The sequence below is a fragment of the Gracilinanus agilis genome, chromosome 2, assembly GCF_016433145.1.
Source record: "Gracilinanus agilis isolate LMUSP501 chromosome 2, AgileGrace, whole genome shotgun sequence".
Lineage (NCBI taxonomy): Eukaryota > Metazoa > Chordata > Mammalia > Didelphimorphia > Didelphidae > Gracilinanus > Gracilinanus agilis.
The window spans coordinates 575,363,276-575,384,939 of record NC_058131.1 but is presented as its reverse complement, the minus strand read 5'-3'; the positions used below and the strand labels follow the sequence as shown (position 1 = coordinate 575,384,939).

The following is a 21,664-nucleotide window of genomic DNA, read 5'->3' as shown; positions in this document are numbered from 1 at the left end:
ATATATCAGCAATAAAATACAACACAAAATAACAAAACCCACACTCATAATTATGTTCCTGATCTGCTGACTTCTACTAGTAGAAGTAGGAGGCTTTGGTTTATTTTCTTCATTCTAAAGACTATATAAGTCAGAGCAACTGCGAAAAGGGCTAGTTTTAAAAAGAGAATAAAATGAAACTGATATTTAGTTTCTTCTTCAAAAAGGAGAACACACACACTTTATCAAGAACTCATTATATAAAGGAGATAAAAGCATCCTTTAGGTGCAAATCTTATCCCAACTACTTCACACCCCATTCTAGTATCAAAATACACAGAGATCCCCAAATATGTGTTCACAAATTCTCAAATGACTGATAAAGGAATGGTATCTCCCCTGACTTGCATGTCTGCCCAAAGTGTGTGTTGGCAATGGTCTTCTTTACTTACCATATTGTCTACAGATATCAGTCATACTCTTCAGCCCCAATCCACACAAGTAGTTTTTAAATTTAATTTTGTACAGCATGGTGTTAAGCACCTGGGTACAGAAACACTAAGATTACCCCCCCTCCACCCTTAATTCCTCAAGGATCTGTGGTTTCATCAGTGTAGGTATATCTATCAACAATGCTGAACAAAATTCCTCTAGGGATTTGGCATATGGTATCTGAGAAATGCTGTTGTCTTCAAAGGTCATCATGCTGTAGCCAAAACCTAGTGATAAGCCTCTCTGAATTTAGCTAGGCTGGTCCTCCAAATTCATCCGGTCCTGGGCAGCCAGACATCTGTCATTGGACTCATACTATTCTCAGGCTTAAAAGAAAAACAAAAAGAAAAATAAAACCTATTCACTGGAAGAAGGACTTCAATCCTTGATTCTCAAGATAAAAATCTGATGAGCTAATAATTAAGGTATCCAGGCACTCTAGCTGGGCTAAAAAGCTTGATGCCAAATGGACAAAATTCATATCTTTACTCACCAACCTGACAAGGCTCTTGCAGCACAGAAAATCTCATTTCCTTTCTTTCCTAATCTCTGCCTCAATGACACCATTCTTGTCAGTTACTTGAGAAAGGCCCACGTGAATGGATGTTAACAAAATCATCACACAGAGATTCTTGAATCTGCTTTATTTCTCTGCATAAGGAACCCTGCACAGGCAATTCAAATTAAAACAAAATAAATATATGAATATTCATGTAAAACTGTCCTTTCTAATGAACAATTATACACAATGTACAACTTCATGTTCACTGGGAGGGCTTACAAATGTACCATTCCCAACCAAAAATGCACCAAATGGCTCCATGCAAACTTATCAAAAGTGACCAAAATATGGAGGGGAGTTTGGGGAGGGAGAAAACCTTACCGAGAGCACTTTTAATTTCTTTTTTCTTTTTCTTTTTTTTACAATCACAGAAAAATAAAAACATCTATTCTCTTTTGTTGTTACATTTAGAGTTAACTAAATGTGGCCACTGTTTATAATGTTGGTTTATGCTCCTAAAACATTTATGTTTACCATAAAAGTGTGTTGACATTGAATTGGAATTGGGCATTATTCTGCAATAAAAGGAAGATGATTTTGTTCACAGGTTAATAATCTGTGTCTGAGCCCTCTGCATTGTCCACATTGCGGGAGAGCATGTAATTGTCCATATCTATCGACCTGCAGTTATTGATTGCATAGCGCAAACGCTCTGCCATGATTAGCTGACTGGAGTAAGGTGGAAGCCTCAATTGAAAGAAACAGGTCTGTGAGGTAGGCAAGCTGTCATAAGGCTGTAGAGAGAAGAAAAAGAAATCTGTAAGTATAGTTATTAAAAGAACAAAAAAGGACACTGTTCATGCCACACATCTTTTCCTGCTAAACATTACATTTCCATTATTCTCTTTTCATAACCATAACCTAAACATGAATTATCCTGGACTGCAGAGAGAACTACGACTACAACTACTACTACAATAGTCATACTTTTCTCAACTACACCCTGGAATCAAATCACTGAAGTGAGATTCATCAGGATGTGAAAAAAGGCATTTAAAATTCTCTATTGAACCTCAAAACCTCAAGCCATGTCCTACTTTCATCAAGCTTGGCCTACTAGAGGAAATCAACAAATATATCATTTTTTCTGGTGCACTTCTTTTGGCATATATCCTGTTAGCCTTCAATGCCATAGACTAGCTGCCAGGATATCATATTTGGAGAAGAAAAAGAATTAGTCCGAAGTATATAAGATTTTATATTTCTAATCAAGGATTTCATATTAAAAATCGTCAAGCTGTACGCAAATAGAACTACCAACCAATTTCTACTATTGAAAAAAGTGTAATGAGATAGGGATAATTAAATTAAATTTGAAAACTTAAGAAACTATCTAAACAGCATAAAGAACACATAAAATTGTTAAATTTTCTAGGTAACTGAAATGATTTCTTAGAGAAGCAGAATAACCAGCACATTAGTTACTGCTGAGGTTGGGTGTATGTGTATATCAAATTTAAAAAAAGGCACTGAAGCACTGTTCTTTTTTAGAAGTAAATGTAAACTGACTATTTTCCTCACTTTTTTCCTCTGAAATGCTAAAAAATATTTTCCACTTATGGTTTTCGGCAAGGACTTAATGTGGAGAAAATATAAAAAAAAATCTCTCTCATAGGGCTTCTTGAGTCTGGCCTCAACTAAAAGATAGACAAGGGAAGAAATAGTGTATACAGGAACTGTATTTGAGAATGAAGATCAACAGACGTTGCTACTAAAGGAAATACAATGAATCTTGGAGAGACGACCACTTTTTTGGGGGGAGTGAGCCTGATTTTTGGTTGTAGATTTTATATTCCAAACAACAGAGCCTTCTTATTTTAAAGTCATCTACTATACATTGGTCATATATATTTATATGGACCTGCGTGTTAAGCTTCTTTCATCAATCAGGATGCCGAATTCTTCTGTTTCATCTACAAATGGCTTTTTAAGCATAAAAGAAAGCCAAATTTTGTTAAATAGACTCAAATCACAACATTGTTTATATTCAAATTCATTTTGGAGAATACTTCAGAAACTAAAATTCAATCTCTAATGGAAAGTTCATGCTTAAGTGCAAAAAATGTTCAAAGATGATTTGGAAGAGGTAAACAAAATGAGGATTACAAAATGATTGATCATTTCAACTCTGAACATGGCTCTGGAAGATTCTACATTAGGAAATGCTGTGCAAGTAGAATTGTGTACTTTGGGATTCAATTTCTGAGATATTCATTATAGTAAATTACTGCACTGGAAGGGTCTGATCACTTGTTAAGAAGGAATTTGGTAATCTTTATTAAAAGCAGATAGATTCTGAGCTTCCATGAGAACAACAGCTTGATTTTTCTTTGTTCTAAGCATTAAAAGCAATAATAAACAGCAAGGTCACAATAAAGAGGAACTTACCCTATCAACCTTCATGATCTGGAATCGCTGAGATATATCTGCAGTGTTGGCTGGCAGCCGAGACCTCCCTGACACAAACCTCATGAAAAGGACTCTCTCTTCATTGGAGAACTCTTCCAAAGTATGCCAGAACCACTGCACCAACTGATGTTGTTCATCCACTTCCCTGTATCGGACAACTTTCTTCAGAACCTCAACAGAGATCTCAGGCATTCCGCAGACCATCTGCTCTAGCTGCTTTGCAGTCAAGAGGGATAACAAGGGTACGGGGATGATCCATGACATTCCTTCTCGGACAGCAGCTACCTGAAGCCCCAAAAGAGTTCGAAGGACAATTCAATGATCTCCTGCTTACCCACACATGATACTTGTGTAAAATGATTTCCTTCTACTCCTCAGGATCTTCCCTTTGTTTCAGTCAAGTCACAGATCTCTTCAAATGCACCAGGACATTACTTTGAATTTTCCCAACCTGTAATGTTCTCCCTTCTCTATACAAAATTTTTGCTTCTCTGTGAAACCACTTTACATCCTATTCTTTAGTCACTTATTGTCTTATGTATGAATGTCTTGCCTTTTCTACAAGACTAAGACCCTTGAAGACAAGGACTGTCCACTAGTTTCTTTTATTTCTCTCATAACAACAACCAGCACAATACTGAGGCACATATGGCAGGCCCTCACTTATAACTGTGGAAATGGCTGTGTGCTACACAGAATGTTTACAGGAGATAGAAGCCTGGTGTGATACAATGGAAAGAGCATCAGATCTGGAGTCAAAGCACCAGACTCAAATCACATGTCTGAGATTTATACCCTGTGTGACTAAAGGGCAAATCACTTCACCTCCCTTGGTTTTAGTTTCCTCATCTATAAAATGAAAGAGGGTTGGAGTAGATAACCTCAGTGGTCTCTTCAAGCTAGATATTTATAATATTGTGTCTGTGAGTATGTAAAAGATGATCCACATTCTAGAGGCTAATTAAATTAGTAAGACTCATATTACATATATGTATATAATATGTGTATACATATATATATATTAGATATAACAAAAACAACAACAATAAACAAACTAATGACATTTACATAAGACTTAAGATTCACAAAACATTTCTCACAGTAGCATTCTGTAATAGGTGGCGCAAGTATTATTACAGATGTGGACAACTGAGGATCTGAAAAGTTTCTATTACTTGTTCATGGTCTTGCTAATATTCTATGCTAGATTCAATTCTCAACTCTAGGCACTTTCTCTCCTAGGCCACACTGCCTCCTAATGACATATGACAACTATATAAGGTTAATTTTATGTTTTGCATAAATTTTAATTTAATTCAAAATCATAAACTTAAGTCATGCAATGCAAGCAAAACACATTCATGAATTGCCATGTATCAGTAATTATACTAGGCAGGTCTATGCTCTGAAAGAGTTTATACTCTATAGGGAAAGACAATGTATAAAACCAATTAAATGCATACAAAAGAAATACAAAGTAATTTGAGTGAGAGGAGACAGCAGCAGAGGGAAAAAAAAGAGAGGTCTCATAAAGAAGGTAAGGTTTATGCTGAGCTTTGGAGGAAATTCAGGAGTCTAAAGGGTAGAAGTCAGTTTATTTCAGGCAACGTATATTGGAGACAACATATGTTGTAGTCAATGATAGTGCAGCACCTCATAAATATAATGTCATGTGTAAGGAACAGCAAAGCAGCTAGAAAAAGCAAGGAATAGCAAGGCAGTAGGTCTGGCTGAACCAAAGAGTCAAGGAGTATGATATGTAATCATAGAAAGGTAGTCTGGAGCCAAGAGTGTGAGAATTTCAAAGTCCAAATAGAGGAGTTTGTATTTGATCTTAGATGTGAGAGGGAGCCCAATGGAGTTATGCAACAAGGAAGTTACACAGTCCCATCTGTGTTTTTGGAATATCTCTTTGGCAAACTATGTTAAGGATGGTTAGAGAGGGGAGATCTTTGAGGTTATGAAACTAATTTGTATACTAATGAAATAGACCAGGCAAAAGGTGATAGCAGCTTGAACAAGAGTAGTTGAGAGAAGGGGTTGGATGCAAGAGACTTCAAGAAAGTAGCATCAAGAAGACACTGCAGGGTTAAGATGGCGGCAGAGTAAGGAGAAGCACTGCTTGATCTCTCCTAACTGAAGCATACAGGACTCCTCAAGGGGACATAAAAATGAATCCAGATGAACGAAGGGACCCCACAACAGGGTGCAGCATTGAAGGTACGTGGAACCAGGGCATTTCCATGCTGTGAAGGGGTGAAACAGCTCTCACTAAAACGCGAGAGGAAGAAGCCGCCCCCCCCACCCCCACGTACATCTCAGAGACCAGAGCACAAAAGTGAAAGCAGGTTTGGGGCACCCATTAATTAACTCACTGGCAGCTCCAGGGCTTGTTCCTGAGAGCAGCAAGACTTAGGACCCCAAGAGGCTAAAGAACTTGCACGGATTTTCCTGAGCGTCTGCACGGGTGAAGGCGGTGGCCTAGGCGCAGACAAGGATCTCGAGCACAGGCTTGGACCTCAAGTGGGGACCCTGTGCAGATGGGAGCGTGGCTGTGGAAGCAGCCCCTGAGACTGCTGAAAGAGCCTCGGGCAAAGGGGCAGACCAGGGATGACCAGGAGGCTCGACCCCGAGAACAACGAGACCTGAGATCTTGGGAGCCTAGAAAGCGCAGACAGACCCTGAGAGTGAGGATAAAGCTGAGAAGGCGCTGGGCTAACAATAATGGCAAGCCAAAATCGGGAAGCCCAGAGGAAAAAGATTATCAAGAATAACTCTGGAACACTCGACAACTTTTACACAGAGAAAATCCAGACAACAGAGGGGAAACAAACAAGAAATCATATCCAAATCTTCCCAAAATAATGAAAACTGGTCACAAGCTATTGAAGAGTTCAAATCTGAGATGATGAAAAAGATGAAAGAGATCTGGCAAGAAAATAACGGTTTAAAAGGCAGAATTTCACAATTGGAAAGTGAGGCACATCAACTGAAGACCAGAAATGACCAGATTAAAAAGGAAAACCAAAAGATTATAACCGAAAACCAGTCCCTAAAGACTAGAATTGAGCAATTAGAAGCTAATGATCTCTCAAGGCAGCAAGAACAAATAAAACAAAGTCAAAAGACTGATAAAATAGAAGGAAACATGAAATATCTCAATGAGAAAGTGACAGATCAAGAAAACAGGGCTTGAAGAGACAATTTGAGAATCATTGGTCTTCCAGAAAAAGCAGAAATTAATAGAAACTTGGACTCCATACTAAAAGAAATTATTCAGCAAAATTGCCCTGAAGTTCTACAACAAGAGGGCAATATAGACATTGAAAGGATCCATAGATCACCCTCTACACTAGACCCAGAAAAGAAAACCCCCAGGAATATAATAGCCAAATTCAAGAGCTTCCAAGTAAAAGAAAAAAATCTTACAAGAAGCCAGCAAGAGACAATTCAAATATCAAGGAGCACCAATCAGGATCACACAGGATCTGGCAGCCTCCACGCTAAAAGACCGCAAGGCTTGGAATATGATATTCAGAAAGGCAAGAGAGCTGGGCCTTCAACCATGGATCAACTACCCATTGAAATTGACTATATACTTCCAGGGGAAAGTATGGGCATGCAACAAAATTGAAGATTTCCAAGTATATGGCAACAAATATAACAATTTAGGAGATATGGATGAATATTTACAAAAATATAAATTGCCTAGATCAACAGCAGAAGAAATAGAATACCTAAATAATCCCTTATCAGAAAAAGAAATTGAACAAGCCATCAAAGAACTCCCTAAGAAAAAATCACCAGGACCTGATGGATTCACAAGTGAATTCTATCAGACATTCAAAGAGCAAATAATCCCAATACTATACAAATTATTTGATAGAAGCAAAGAAGGAGTCCTATCAAATTCCTTTTATGACACAAATATGGTACTGATTCCAAAGCCAGGTAGATCAAAAACAGAGAAAGAAAACCATAGACCAATCTCCCTAATGAACATGGATGCAAAAATCCTAAATAGAATACTAGCAAAGAGACTCCAGCAAGTAATTAAGAAGATCATCCACCATGATCAGGTGGGATTTATACCAGGAATGCAAGGATGGTTTAACATTAGGAAAACCATTCAAGTAATTGACCATATCAACAGTCTAACAAACAAAAATCACATGATTATCTCAATAGATGCTGAAAAAGCCTTTGACAAAATACAGCATCCATTCCTATTGAAAAACACTGAAAAGTATAGGAATAGAAGGACCTTTCCTAAAAATAATAAACAGTATATACCTAAAACCATCAACAAACATCATATGCAATGGGGATAAATTAGAAGCCTTCCCAATAAGATCAGGAGTGAAACAAGGATGCCCATTATAACCTCTACTATTCAACATAGTACTAGAAACACTAGCAGTAGCAATTAGAGAAGAAAAAGAAATTGAAGGTATCAAAATAGGGAATGAGGAGACTAAGCTATCACTCTGCAGATGATATGATGATATACTTAAAAAATCCTAGAGAATCAACTAAGAAGCTTGTAGAAATAATCAACAACTTTAGCAAAGTTGCAGGATACAAAATAAATGCACATACATCAACAGCATTTCTATATATTTCCAACACATTAGAGCAGCAAGAGGTAGAAAGAGAAACACCATTTAAAATCACCCTAGACAATATAAAATACTTGGGAAAATCTACCAAAACAAACACAACAATTATACGAAAACAACTACAAAACACTTTCCAAACAAATAAAACTGGATCTCAACAATTGGAAAGCCATTAATTGCTCATGGGTAGGATGAGCTAACATAATAAAAATGACCATTCTACCCAAATTAATTTACCTATTTAGCGCCTTACCTATCAAATTACCAAAAAACTTTACTGAATTAGGAAAAACTATAACAAATTTCATTTGGAATAACAAAAGATCAAGAATATCAAGGGAAATAACGGAAAAAAAGGGGCCTAGCAATACCAGATATTAAACTATACTATAAAGCAGCTGTCATCAAAACAATATGGTACTGGCTAAGAGACAGAAGGGAGATCAGTGGAATAGACTAGGGGGTTAATGACATCAGCAAGACAGTGTATGATAAACCCAAAGAGCCCAACTTTTGGGACATGAATCCACTATTTGACAAAAACTGCTGGGAAATTTGGAAAACAATATGGGAGAGATTAGGTCTAGATCAACATCTCACACCCTACACCAAGATAAATTCAGAATGGGTGAATGACTTGAATATAAAGAGGGAAACTATAAATAAGTTAAGTGAACATAGAATAGTTTACTTGTCAGATCTCTGGGATAGGAAAGATTTTAAAACCAAGCAAGAGTTAGAGAAAATTACAAAATGTAAATTAAATGGTTTTGATTACATTAAGCTAAAAAGCTTTTGTACAAACAAAAACAATGTAGTCAAAATCAGAAGGGAAACAACAAATTGGGAAAAACTCTTTATAACAAAAAACTCTGCCAGGGGTCTAATTACTCAAATATACAAGGAGTTAAATCAATTGTATAAAAAATCAAGCCATTCCCCAATTGATAAATGGGCAAGAGACATGAATAGGCAATTTTCAGGCAAAGAAATCAAAAGTATCAATAAGCACATGAGAAAGTGTTCTAAATCTCTAATAATTTAGAGAAATGCAAATCAAAATAACTCTGAGGTATCACCTCACAGCTAGCAGATTGGCTAAAATGAAAGAAGGGGAGAGTAATGAATGCTGGAGGGGATATGGCAAAATTGGGACATTGATGCATTGCTGGTGGAGTTGTGAACTGATCCAACCATTCTGGCTGGCAATTTGGAATTATGCTCAAAGGGCTATAAGAGAATGCCTGCCCTTTGATCCAGCCATGCCACTGCTGGGTTTGTACCCCAAAGAGATCATAGATAAACAGACTTGTACGAAAATATTTATAGCTGCGCTTTTTGTGGTGGCAAAAAACTGGAAAACAAGGGTATGCCCTTCAATTGGGGAATGGCTGAACAAACTGTGGTATTTGCTGGTGATGGAATACTATTGCGCTCAAAGGAATAATAAACTGGAGGAATTCCATGTGAACTGGAAAGACCTCCAGGAATTGATGCAGAGCGAAATGAGCAGAGCCAGAAGAACATTGTACACAGAGACCAATACATCGTGGTAAAATTGAATGTAATGTACTTCTGTACTAGCAGCAATGCAATGACCCAGGATAATTCTGAAGGATTTATGGAAAAGAACGCTACCCACATTCAAGAGGAAGAACTGCAGGAGAAGAAACACATAAGAAAAACAACTGCTTGAACGCATGGGTTGAGGTGGACATGATTGGGGATGTAGACTCGAAACTACCACATCAATGCAACTATCAACAATTTGGAAATAGGTGTTGATCAATGACACATGTTAAAACCAGTGGAAATGTGCATCGACCATGGGTGGGGGGAGTGCGGGGGGTGAAGGGGAAAGTAGGAGCATGAATCATGTAACCATGTTAAAAATGAATACTAATAAATGTTTAAAAAATAAAAAAAATAAAATAAAATCCCGCTATTCACAAGAAAAAAAAAAAAGAAGACACTGCAAGTGATTAGATAGTTAAGGTGATGGTGAGAGAGAAGTTGAGGATGACTCCAAAGTTTATACCCATGTGCTGGAAGAATGGTAGCATCTTCAACACAAGTAAGTAAATTCAGGAAGAGGTCTAGGTTTGAGGAAAAAGCAAATTCTTGTATTAGTCATGTTAAATCTGAGACTCCTATATAAGCTACCTAGTTCAAAATGTCCAAAAAGCAATTCATAATATAGAAAAGAGATAAAGATTAGATATAGAGATCTAGAAGTCATCTATTTAAAGATCCATAAGAACCAATGAGTTTATATAGAAAAATAAAATAAGATTCAGAACAACTCATCTGGGTACATTCAAGCCAAAAATCATGGTTCACTAACATAAGAGTAGAGCATTTGACTATAAGCACATATTAATTAACTAAAGCTGACTCCTCTTTGAATGAGAACAAGAATAAAAAACAGCAACAATACCTGGGGTTTCTACAAGTTACTATTCCCATTTTATAGATAAGGAAATTGAGTTGTAAATGGCCACAGTTAATAGGCATGAGAGGAAGGATTTAAACCTCAGTCTTCCTGAATTCAAGTCCAGAATTCTATTCCCTATGCCCTCTATTGTACTATAATCTACTGAAAATAGAAGTTTTAATACCTGCTTAATATGAATAGGGGTTACTTAAAAACTGCTATCAATAAAAATGGAGAGCACTGAAAATTTAAAACTAAACTTTTCAAATACTGAAAGAATGGAGAATATCATAAAGCCTACTAGATTTAACAAATACTTTTTTTGCAGAGGATATCATTAAGAGGCTAGCACTGGACTTTATAACTAAATCCAATAAAGGATTTAAAATTCAGATTAAAAATAACCTCAGCCTCATAAATGCATGTTTCTATCCAGTGAAGAACAGGAAGACCAAGATTTCTTATGTACTGTTTCTGTTTATATTTCCTTTATGAGACACCAGCAGCATCTATTGTACAAAGTTACCATTGACACTGCAATGATATACTCTGAAATCTAAGATCCTTATGAATCTGCACCCTCAGTTCCTATGTGCTTGACACAGAGCAGATGTTTTAATAAATACTTGTTAACTGAGTTGAATTAAATAACTATCCAATTTATTTCACAAAACGTTCTGAGCTCCTTAATTCAGAATGGACAAAGCAATACATTTTAAGCAAGGAAACCTTATTGTGATATTTATTAATTTGTTAAATGGGAGAAACAGCATTTTTGTCTAGGCAAAATTATAGAATGTGGTTACGAAGTAATGAAGCTTTTATTTTTTTGAAACAAAAATACCACAGCAACAACAACAAAAAAAAGAAGACAACAAGATTAGGTAACTTTCACACATATCACTGGGGAAGAGTCACATAAACAAATGATACAAGTGATCACAAAAGATAAAAAGGCAATTCTGACTATAGAAACCTGAAAAACTTAGGCAGATAGGATAACAAAGGAAAACTGCTGATTGGAAAAAAAAACATCTTTCTATCACATACCTATGATAAGTGTTGGATATTCAATATTCTAACCAACACAAATACAACTAGCTACATACACAATATAAATATACAAAGACCAAGATTCATTCTTTAATGGATACATGGTCAAAAAATATTCACAGAATTCTCAAAAGAAGTCCACACTCTTAAGCCATATAAAAGAATGCTCCAAATGACTAATAAGAAGAAAAATGCAATGCAACACAACTCTGAGGCTTTACCTCACACCCAGCAAATTGACAATGATGGCAGAAGATGGAAAGAAATGAAGCTGAAAGGGTTGAGAAAAGCAGACAACAATATACTGTTGATAGAGCCATGAAATGGTCTAATTGGTATACCAAGAGAACCTCAAAATGGGTTACATGATTTAGACATCAAGAGTGAAATCAAAAGCAAATCAGTAGAGCAAAGAAAAAGTTAATTGTCAGAATCTATGTAGGGGGAAGAGTTCATGACCAAAGAAGAGATAAAGAGGTTCACAAGAGCAAAAATGGGTAATTTTAATTACATAAAGTTAAAAAGGTTTTGCACAAATTAATCCAATGCAGTAAAAATTAGAAGAAAAGCAGGAAAAAATCTTTATAGCAAATTTCTCTGATGAAGGTTCTAGCTGGAGAATTGTGTGTTTGTCTAGTTCTTTTCCTTCCCTTATCTGTTTTAGTACTTGGAATAGTAGTTTGATGTTATCTACTAGTTCCCCAGAATCAGTATCTTTCTTTTGTGAAGTAATTGAGTTAAACCATTGCCAGAGGTGAGAGAAAACATTTTTCGAGATCATAAGGAATTGCCAGATTGTTAGGATTATGGCTATGGCTGTTGGGATAAAGCAAATACATTTGGCCAGGGTCAGAGCACACCATTTATAACAATTGTAGATGTTCAGTAGTTGTTGCACGAAATTAGGGACCCTTATAAAACAAAAATCCACCATACCCTGCATTAGGGACCAAGAAATCATCGAGATGCCAGATAGGATAAATGTTATCCTAGCCAGCTTCATTTTGTTTGTTTTAGAAGATTTTAGGTAGTTCACTAACTTTGCTTGCCAATTAATGTTATAAAAAGTAAGTAATCTGAGTGGGTCTTGAACGCAATTTGGGTGTGAGGAAGGATAAAAGGGGATATTAGGTGATTATAAGGTGATTGGAGGAGGAATGAAGGTAAGGGAAGGTATATAGGAGATAAAAGAAATGGGGTATGTAGGAGAGGGCAAATCAAATAGGTTTATTCCCAGAAGCTTGAGACAGAGGATACAGGGAGGAAATTAAGGCCAGTAAGAAATGTTTAGGTTTTGGCTCAAGGATTTCTCTTTGTTAGTTTCTAAAGTCTCTTGAGGGAGGAGTCAAGAGGGCCCCTCCCTGCCAGTCAAATTGATGGCTGGAGGAAGTCTTGGATAGGTACTTCCTGCCAAGATGGATGCCCTCAGTTCTCTCAAGAAATAAAAAGAAAATGATTCCTTCCCTCTTTAGCCCTTGCCTCAATCTTCGATACAATGATTCACCAAAGGCTTTGAGTAGGTAACGAGGGAATTTATTAATCTCAGGTTAGTCAGAGGGAAAGAGGTTCAGGATTTTCTAACTGCTGCTAGGGAGGGGGGTGAGGGTGGGGGATGGGTCGCAGAGAGGTTTAGACTGAGAGAACCTGCTCTCCCAGTTGGGAGATTTGACCACCTTTTAAGTAAAGTCCTTATTGAATCACTAAAACTAGGGGTGACTTATTTGAGGATACTCTACTTGTCTATAGAAACTAAAACCCACAATGTTCAATCACCAAGCCCTCCCTTCCACCCAGGACCCACAGGAAATTCAGGGGAAGGGAAGGGAATGTAGAAGGAGAGATCAGGGAGAGGTCCAGAGAAATGAGATAGGTTTAAATTTCCCCAAGACAAAATAATAAGCACAGGCCAAGGCTAAAGCCAAGCCAAGCCGAAAGGCCACAGCTAACAGGCTAAGTCAAAGCAAAAGCCTCCAGCCACAGCGAAAGCCAGAAGGCAAAACAGTTGGAACTTCACCTCTATTTATAGTTTCAAGTTCCAACTGACTTTCTGAAGATTCTAAGATTTAACTGACTTTTTGTGACCATTAGAAATTACAGAAGCAAAAAGTTTCTGTTAGCCACCTTGCATTACAAGGTCTCATTTCTATGATATATAGGGAATGAAGTCAAATTTACAATATTAAGGGCCATTCCTCAATTGATAAATTGTCAAAGAATATGAATAGGCAGTCTTCAGAGGAAGAAATTCAAGTACTCAATAGTCATATAAAAATGCTCTAAATCACTAGTAATTAAAGCAAATGGAAGTAAAACTCTGAGGTTCTACTGCATGCCCTTAAATTGGTTAAGAAAACAAAATATGAAAATGAAAATGCCGGAAGGGCTGTTAAGAAAACAGGTAAGCTGATGCATTGTTGGTGAAGTTGTATTCAATCATTCTATAACTATGGCCCTAAAGCTATTAGACTGTGCAGATCCTTTGACTCAGTGATACTGCTACTAGGTCTACACCTCAAAAAATTCAATGAAAGAGGAAAAGGAACAATATATAGATAAAAGTATTTATAGTAGTTCTTTTTGTGGTGGCAAAAAATTGGAAACTGAGGAGATACCTATCAATTGGGGATTGCTGAACAAGTTATGGTATTATGAATGTGATGTTTACTACTGTGTTATAATAAATGATAAAAGGGATGACTTCACAGACCTGCAAAGACTTGTTTAAATCAATGCAAAATGAAGGGAGCAGATACAGGAGAGCAATTTATATAGCAATGCCATAAAGATAATTGAATCTGAAAGATTTAGAACCTGATCAACACAAAGACTAATCAGTTCCAAAGGATCAAGATAAAACATGTTTTTCACCCAAAGGCAGAAGCTGATGGACTCAAGAGTACAGACCACAGCACATTTCTTTTCTTTCAATTTTGTTGTTAGCTCTATGCTTGTGATTCTCAAATCTGCTTATCCAGACCTAACTTCTCTACTTACTTCTAGACTAACATCTCAAACTCAACATATCCAAAACTGAACACATTATCTTTCTCTTTAAACTTTCCCCTTCCAAACTGCCCTACTACTGTTAAGGGCACCAGCATTTTCTCAGTCCCTCAGGCTTACTATCTAGGAGTCATCTTTGATTCCTCTCTCTCTCTCACTTTCCAGATCCAAACTGTTATCAGGGTCTGTCGATTTAACTTTTGCACCATCTCTTGAATGTGCCCCCTTCTCTCCTTTGACACTGCCCCCAATATAGTATAGGCCCTGATCACCTCATGCTGGGACTAGTTAGCCTGTTGGTGGGTCTCCCTCCCTCAAGTCTCTCTACTTCAATCCATCCTCCATTCAGCTGCCAGAGCAGTTTTCCTAAAGTACAGAGAACCACCATGTACTCCTCTCAACTCAATAAACTCCAGTGGCTCTCTTATCACCTTCAGGAGCTGATTCAAAATCCTGTTAAATATTCAAGGCCTTCTAATACTTGGCCCTACTCCTATCCCTTTTCCAGTCTTTTATACTTTATTATTCCCCCACCCCTTCAATGTCCTTTTCAATCTGGTGACCTTGGCCCTCCGTGCTCTTCCACAAACAAGACACTCTCTCTCTCAGTTCTAGTCATTTTTCTGGCTGTCCTCCATGTCTAGAATGCTCTCACTTCTCATCTCTGCCTCGAGACCTCTCTGCCTTCTTTCATAAACCAACTATCCACCTTCTACAAAAAGTCTTTCCTAATCTCTCTTAATTCTAGTGCTTTCTCTCTGTTGGCTATTTCCTATTTCTCCTGCAGATAGCTTGTTTGTTGTACATATTTACTGCTGCTTTCCTATTAGACTATGAACTCTTTGAAGGCAGGGACTTTTTTATCTTTCTTTGAATCGTCAGAGGTTTAGCGCAATCCCTGGCATGTTGTATTTAATTAATATTTTCTGACTGAATGACACTGTCTATGCTATGATAATAGCAGACTAACAGTTATCTTATATTTTCACAAGATCATTTTGTCCAAAAGGCTTAAAATTTTCTTATAAGTCAAAAACATCAGTGAAGTAACTATGAATATGATTATTGGTTTTAAAGAAAAAGAGAGAGAAATAAAATGATTGGCCAAGGTAACAGTCAGCAGCAGAAAGAAAATTAAATGTACTACAGATATTTTATTATGTATCTCCATTTACTTAGCTTTCATTTTACCCAGCTTTCTAGGAAATTCCAGATTGTAATTAAAATTTTATTGACAAAAAACTGGACTTCTATTTTCACTTGTTCTACATTATCCTTTCCCCAATGTTTATGCATTTATTCATCTACATAAACATTTATTGCTTAATGATCTTACCTTTTCTTTGAATTTATTATAGTAACTAATATTAAACATTAATATTTTATGCTCATACATTAAGTACATAGGAATATAAAAATATAAAAGTACAGTAAACAAAGAAATGATATGTGCACATGTGTGTGAAGTATATGTAATATTAAATACTAAGGAAATTCAAAGTAAGGGTAATTGTATCATGGATAAATATTAGAGAAAAGCTATATGGAAAAGGTGATTCTTAAGAACTGGAGTGAAATAATGAAAAAAAATGTGAAGGAAGGGGGCCTGGCAGTACCAGATATTAAACTATACTATAAAGCAGCGGTCATCAAAACGGTATGGTACTGGCTAAGAGACAGAAGGGAGGATCAGTGGAATAGACTTGGGGTAAGTGACTTCAGCAAGACAATGTATGATAAACCCAAAGAGCCCAACTTTTGGGACAAAAATCCACTATCTGACAAAAACTGTTGGGAAAATTGGAAAACAATATGGGAGAGATTAGGTTTAGATCAACATCTCACACCCTACACCAAAATAAATTCAGAATGGGTGAATGACTTGAATATAAAGAGGGAAACTATAAATAAGTTAAATGAACATAGAATAGTTTACTTGTCAGATCTCTGGGAAAGGAAAGATCTTAAAACCAAGCAAGAGTTAGAGAAAATTACAAAATGTAAAATAAGTGATTTTGATTACATCAAACTAAAAAGCTTTTGTACAAACAAAAACAATGTAGCCAAAATCAGAAGGGAAACAACAAATTGGGAAAAAATCTTTATAACAAAAAACTCTGACAGGGGTCTAATTACTCAAATATACAAGGAGTTAAACCAATTGTATAAAAAAATCAAGCCATTCCCCTATTGATAAATGGGCAAGAGACATGAATAGGCAATTTTCAGGCAAAGAAATCAAAAGTATCAATAAGCACATGAGAAAGTGTTCTAAATCTCTAATAATTTAGAGAAATGCAAATCAAAATAACTCTGAGGTATCACCTCACACCTAGCAGATTGGCTAAAATGAAAGAAGGGGAGAGTAATGAATGCTGGAGGGGATGTGGCAAAATTGGGACATTAATGCATTGCTGGTGGAGTTGTGAACTGATCCAACCATTCTGGCTGGCAATTTGGAATTATGCTCAAAGGGCTATAAGAGAATGCCTGCCCTTTGATCCAGCCATGCCACTGCTGGGTTTGTACCCCAAAGAGATCATAGATAAACAGACTTGTACGAAAATATTTATAGCTGCGCTTTTTGTGGTGGCAAAAAACTGGAAAACAAGGGTATGCCCTTCAATTGGGGAATGGCTGAACAAACTGGTATATGCTGGTGAGGGAATACTATTGCGCTCAAAGGAATAATAAACTGGAGGAATTCCATGTGAACTGGAAAGACCTCCAGGAATTGATGCAGAGCGAAATGAGCAGAGCCAGAAGAACATTGTACACAGAGACCAATACATCGTGGTAAAATTGAATGTAATGTACTTCTGTACTAGCAGCAATGCAATGACCCAGGATAATTCTGAAGGATTTATGGAAAAGAACGCTACCCACATTCAGAGGAAGAACTACAGGAGTGGAAACACAGAAGAAAAGCAACTGTTTGAACACATGGGTTGAGATGGACAATGATGGGGATGTAGACTCGAAACTACCACACCAATGCAACGATCAACAATTTGGAAATAGGTGTTGATCAATGACACATGTTAAAACCAGTGGAAATGCACATCGGCCATGGTGAGGGAGGTCGGGGGGGGGGTGGGGTGTGAAGGGGAAAGTAAGAACATGAATCATGTAATCATGTTAACTTTTCTAAAAAATAAATATTATTAAATGTTAAAAAAATATAAAAAAAAGAACTAGAGTGAAGAGTTCTTGGTATAAAGATGACAAGCACTGAGTAGTGGCAAAGAAAGAGCTGGAAATTATTCAGATATTTTTAGGGAATTCTAAGAATACGGTTGGTTGGAACAGTTGAAACATGCTGGAAAGAAAAAGGTATCATTAGAAATATTGAGTTATTACTATGAAAAGTCTTTACTTAGAATTTGTAATTTAATACAAATCAAATACAGTAAATGTATATCCCAAAATTCTCTAGTGACTTAAGAGCTGAAATACAAAAAATCAGAATCATTGAGGACAAAATTTTCAAAGTATTCATTCATCTCACCTGCCGGTCCATTTCATGAAGTCTATACTCAATAGCCCTTTCCACATATTCCTTCCTATTGGAAAATGTAAGTGGAATGCTATTCCCACCAGGGATAATAGGAACCATTTTGCCATCAGCACTCTGACCCACAAAAGAATCAAGAGGAATCATCTAGAAAGAGAGGATAAAAAGTATGCTTACAATATTTCTAAAATGCCAAAAATTTTAACCAAAAAAAATGTAAATAGATTTACTCTGTCACAGTATATGTAAAGTATGCATGGTTAAAAATACTCCCCAAACTGAGGTTTACTACTATATTCGCTGTACCAAAGCCTGCTAATACATTACTGGAGGAGGGCTAGTAGTAGAAGCTGAGGGTGATATGATTTTCTCCATTAACAGATTTAAGCAGCAGTAAGTTGGGTTTTCATTTGCTGCAGGTAGCAAAGACATATGAAGCCAAACCAAATGGCAACTATTTGTCAGAACTTGAATTTTTAAAGAAATATTTCTATTAATACCAACTTATGTAAATTTTTCAATAAACCACAATAACAAGATGTCGCATATGCAATTTACCTCATGGAAATTCTCTTCAGTAATCCCACTGTCTTCAATGTGAAGAATGCTATTAAGGGTCTGCACATAGAGCAGATCCACTTCCTCTAAGTCCTCCAAAGTGAGTGGGATACAGCATAATTGTTTCCAAACCATTGGAGCCAAGTGGAGATCTAAAGGCTTCTTGGTACGGATAGCAACACCCATCAGAATTCCTAAGAACTTAAACTGCATTAAGTGTTCATCTAAGAAGGCTGAAGGATTAAAAAGGAACCTGAAAAAAAAAAAAAAAAGAAAGTGGACAAACTTTCCCCTAGTTCTTTTAGTAATAAGTTAGGATGCAAAATCTATGAAATATATAATTATCCAAATATATGGTCTTTGTTAAAAGTAAGAATATTTAAGAGAACATAATAAATAAAAGTTAGGTAAAATAAAGCAATTATTAGACTTGTTTCAAAGTATCTTCCATAAAATAATTTTTATTTATAACTGTTAAAATTCCATAAACTAAGAAACCAATAATTAAATATTACAAACGATAAAGTGTTAAGTTTTAGCCTCTTAGATTATCATTTTTTTTTTAAACCCTTATGTTCTGTCTTACAGAGTATTGGCTCCAAGGCAGAAGAGTGGTAAGGGTAGGCAATTGGAGTTAAGTGACTTGTCCAGGGTCACACAGCTGGGAACTTAGATGATCTTTTAATGGATTTTGGAACCAAAAATTTCTTAAGCTACAGATCATATGCACTACCATTTAACAGATTAGATGACTCAAGGTTTTATGATATAGATTGCAGAATTTACTGTAGGTGTTCAGCAAATTCTTACTTACTTACCTGTCTCTGTTGTAACCCACTTCTGCTGTAGCATTTGGGGATGGAATAAGAAGGTCAACTACACCAGTTTCAAGTTCCTGTCAGATTAAAAACATATTTTCTTCAAAAATAACAATCAAGTACCAATGCATTTAATCTCATTTCCTGATTCACATTCCCCATTTCCACCCGGGGGAAAAAGTTTACAATGAAATCATAATATGCTAGAACCAACCAGCTCTATACTTCTATATTTCACAGATGTCTAAGTTTTCCATTTAAAATTAAATGAGGAAATCTATTTTCATGAAAAACATTTAAGAGTGTGATGAACCAAAGTCAGAAACAAATGGTATGTGAATAGCAGTTGGGAAATACCTATGAAACACATATTACTATGATTCAGTCAAAGAAACACTAGAAAAGTAGCTCCTAAAGTTACAATTTTTTACTAACATTATTTAGTCAAAAATTCTTCATGTACAAGCTACATGTGACTAATAAATCTTGATGCAATGACAACCAAAATTATGTCAAAGTCAACATGGGGTCGATGCTGCCAATGGGATTTTCTTTTTCTTTTCTTTCAATTATTACTGTAAGCAACAAACATTATATTCTGAGAAGAAGCCCATAGACTTCATTCAAAGTACCAAAGGGGTCCATGACATAAAAAAAAAACAAAAAAACTTGAAACCTCTGATGTAGTAGTGAAGTGTCAATAAAATCCCAGAAGGGGCAACTAGATGTCTCAGTAGATAGTGCACCAGGCCTGGAGCCCAGAGGTTCTGGGTTTAAATCTGACTTCAGTATTAATTCTAAAGCAGAAGGTATGAGTTGTTGTTTTTTGTTTTTTGTTTTTTAAAATTTTAAACCCGTAACTTCTGTGTATTGACTTATAGGTGGAAGAGTGGTAAGGGTAGGCAATAGGGGTCAAGTGACTTGTCCAGGGTCACACAGCTAGGAAGTGTCTGAGGCCGGATTTGAACCTAGGACCTCCAGTCTCTAGGCCTGGCTCTCAATCCACTGAGCTACCCAGCTGCCCCTGAGTTGTTTTTTTTTTTTTTTTTTGAGCCATCTAGCTGCCTCTCCCAATGATATTTTAATCTGGATTGGGCTGCACTCTGCCTTAGAGGACTGTACTTTTGACTTATGTCCAAAGCACCAGCAAGACTAAGAGCACAGGTGCTTTTAGAATGTCAACATACCTTTTGAAAATCTTAAGGGGCAGCTGGGTAGTTCAGTGGATTGAGAGCCAGGCCTAGAGACAGGAGGTCCTAGGTTCAAATCCGGCCTCAGACACTTCCCAGCTGTGTGACCCTGGGCAAGTCACTTGACCCCCATTGCCTACCCTTATCATTCTTCCACCTATAAGTCAATACACAGAAGTTAAGGGTTTAAAAAAAATTAATTAAAAAAAATCTTGGTCAAATTATTATAAAGCAGATGCAAATACTAACAGAAAGCAAAATACTGATGCCTTTTCTACAAATCCTAATATTACTTATATATACTGTAATAAGGGTATTAGACAAGTAGGTGATAATAAGGGACTAAAGCAGGTAGGATAATAAGGTTGTTGTAATAGGGGATGATAAGGCAAGTGGATGGGGTTTGTAGATCCCTAAGTCAGAAGGTAGGAAAGGAGGGTGCAATAGTGGAGGTAGTAAATTGAGGTGGTAGGAGGTGTAAGAGAATGACTGGGTTTTGGAAATATAAACATTGAAGTATAAAGAGTAGCAAAGGGAGAGGATGAGGTAATTTGGGCAGGCAGCTGCAGCAGGGAGACACAGCCTGGGTACATAGGTTTGAGACAGAGACACTGAAGGGAATCAGACTGAACCCTTCAGGTAGGAAGGGCACTTCCACAGACAAAGGTTAGGGCCAGCCAAGAATGGCTTGAAACGGACTAGAGGGCTTTCTAGTCAGTTTCTCAGGTTCACAAAGGAAGAGTCTAGAGGAAGTATAGAGATCACCACTTCCTCCAAGATGGATGTTTCCAACTACCCTCAGGACCCAGAGAGAAACTATTCCTTTCTCTCTCTTTATCCCTCTTTTATCATTCAATCAATGATTTAGCCAAAGGTTTGATTAAATGACAACAGGGTTTATTAAGTTGGCAGGGTTGGTTATAAAGGACAGGGGGAAACAAGGATTCTCTAACAACTGCCTAGGGAGAGCTTCAGGTGGGGGAGGGACACAGGAATGTGAGACTGAGACAGGACCTGCCTCAGTCTCAGGAAG

At 36.8% G+C, this 21,664-nt stretch overlaps 1 protein-coding gene across 1 annotated transcript in view; it reads right to left on the bottom strand.

The window, feature by feature from the left end:
• Positions 1-1,100: 1,100 nt before the first annotated feature.
• The window catches only part of HERC1 (HECT and RLD domain containing E3 ubiquitin protein ligase family member 1), a 196,236-nt gene continuing 175,672 nt past the window's right edge, over positions 1,101-21,664 (bottom strand). Inside the window, exons 73-77 of the mRNA XM_044665362.1 lie at positions 19,442-19,518; positions 18,624-18,876; positions 18,060-18,212; positions 3,422-3,727; positions 1,101-1,767 (exon numbers count right to left, since the gene is read on the bottom strand). Coding sequence (XP_044521297.1) covers positions 1,582-1,767; positions 3,422-3,727; positions 18,060-18,212; positions 18,624-18,876; positions 19,442-19,518 — 975 coding nt within the window. The 3' untranslated portion in view covers positions 1,101-1,581. The remainder of the gene's footprint in view (positions 1,768-3,421; positions 3,728-18,059; positions 18,213-18,623; positions 18,877-19,441; positions 19,519-21,664) is intronic.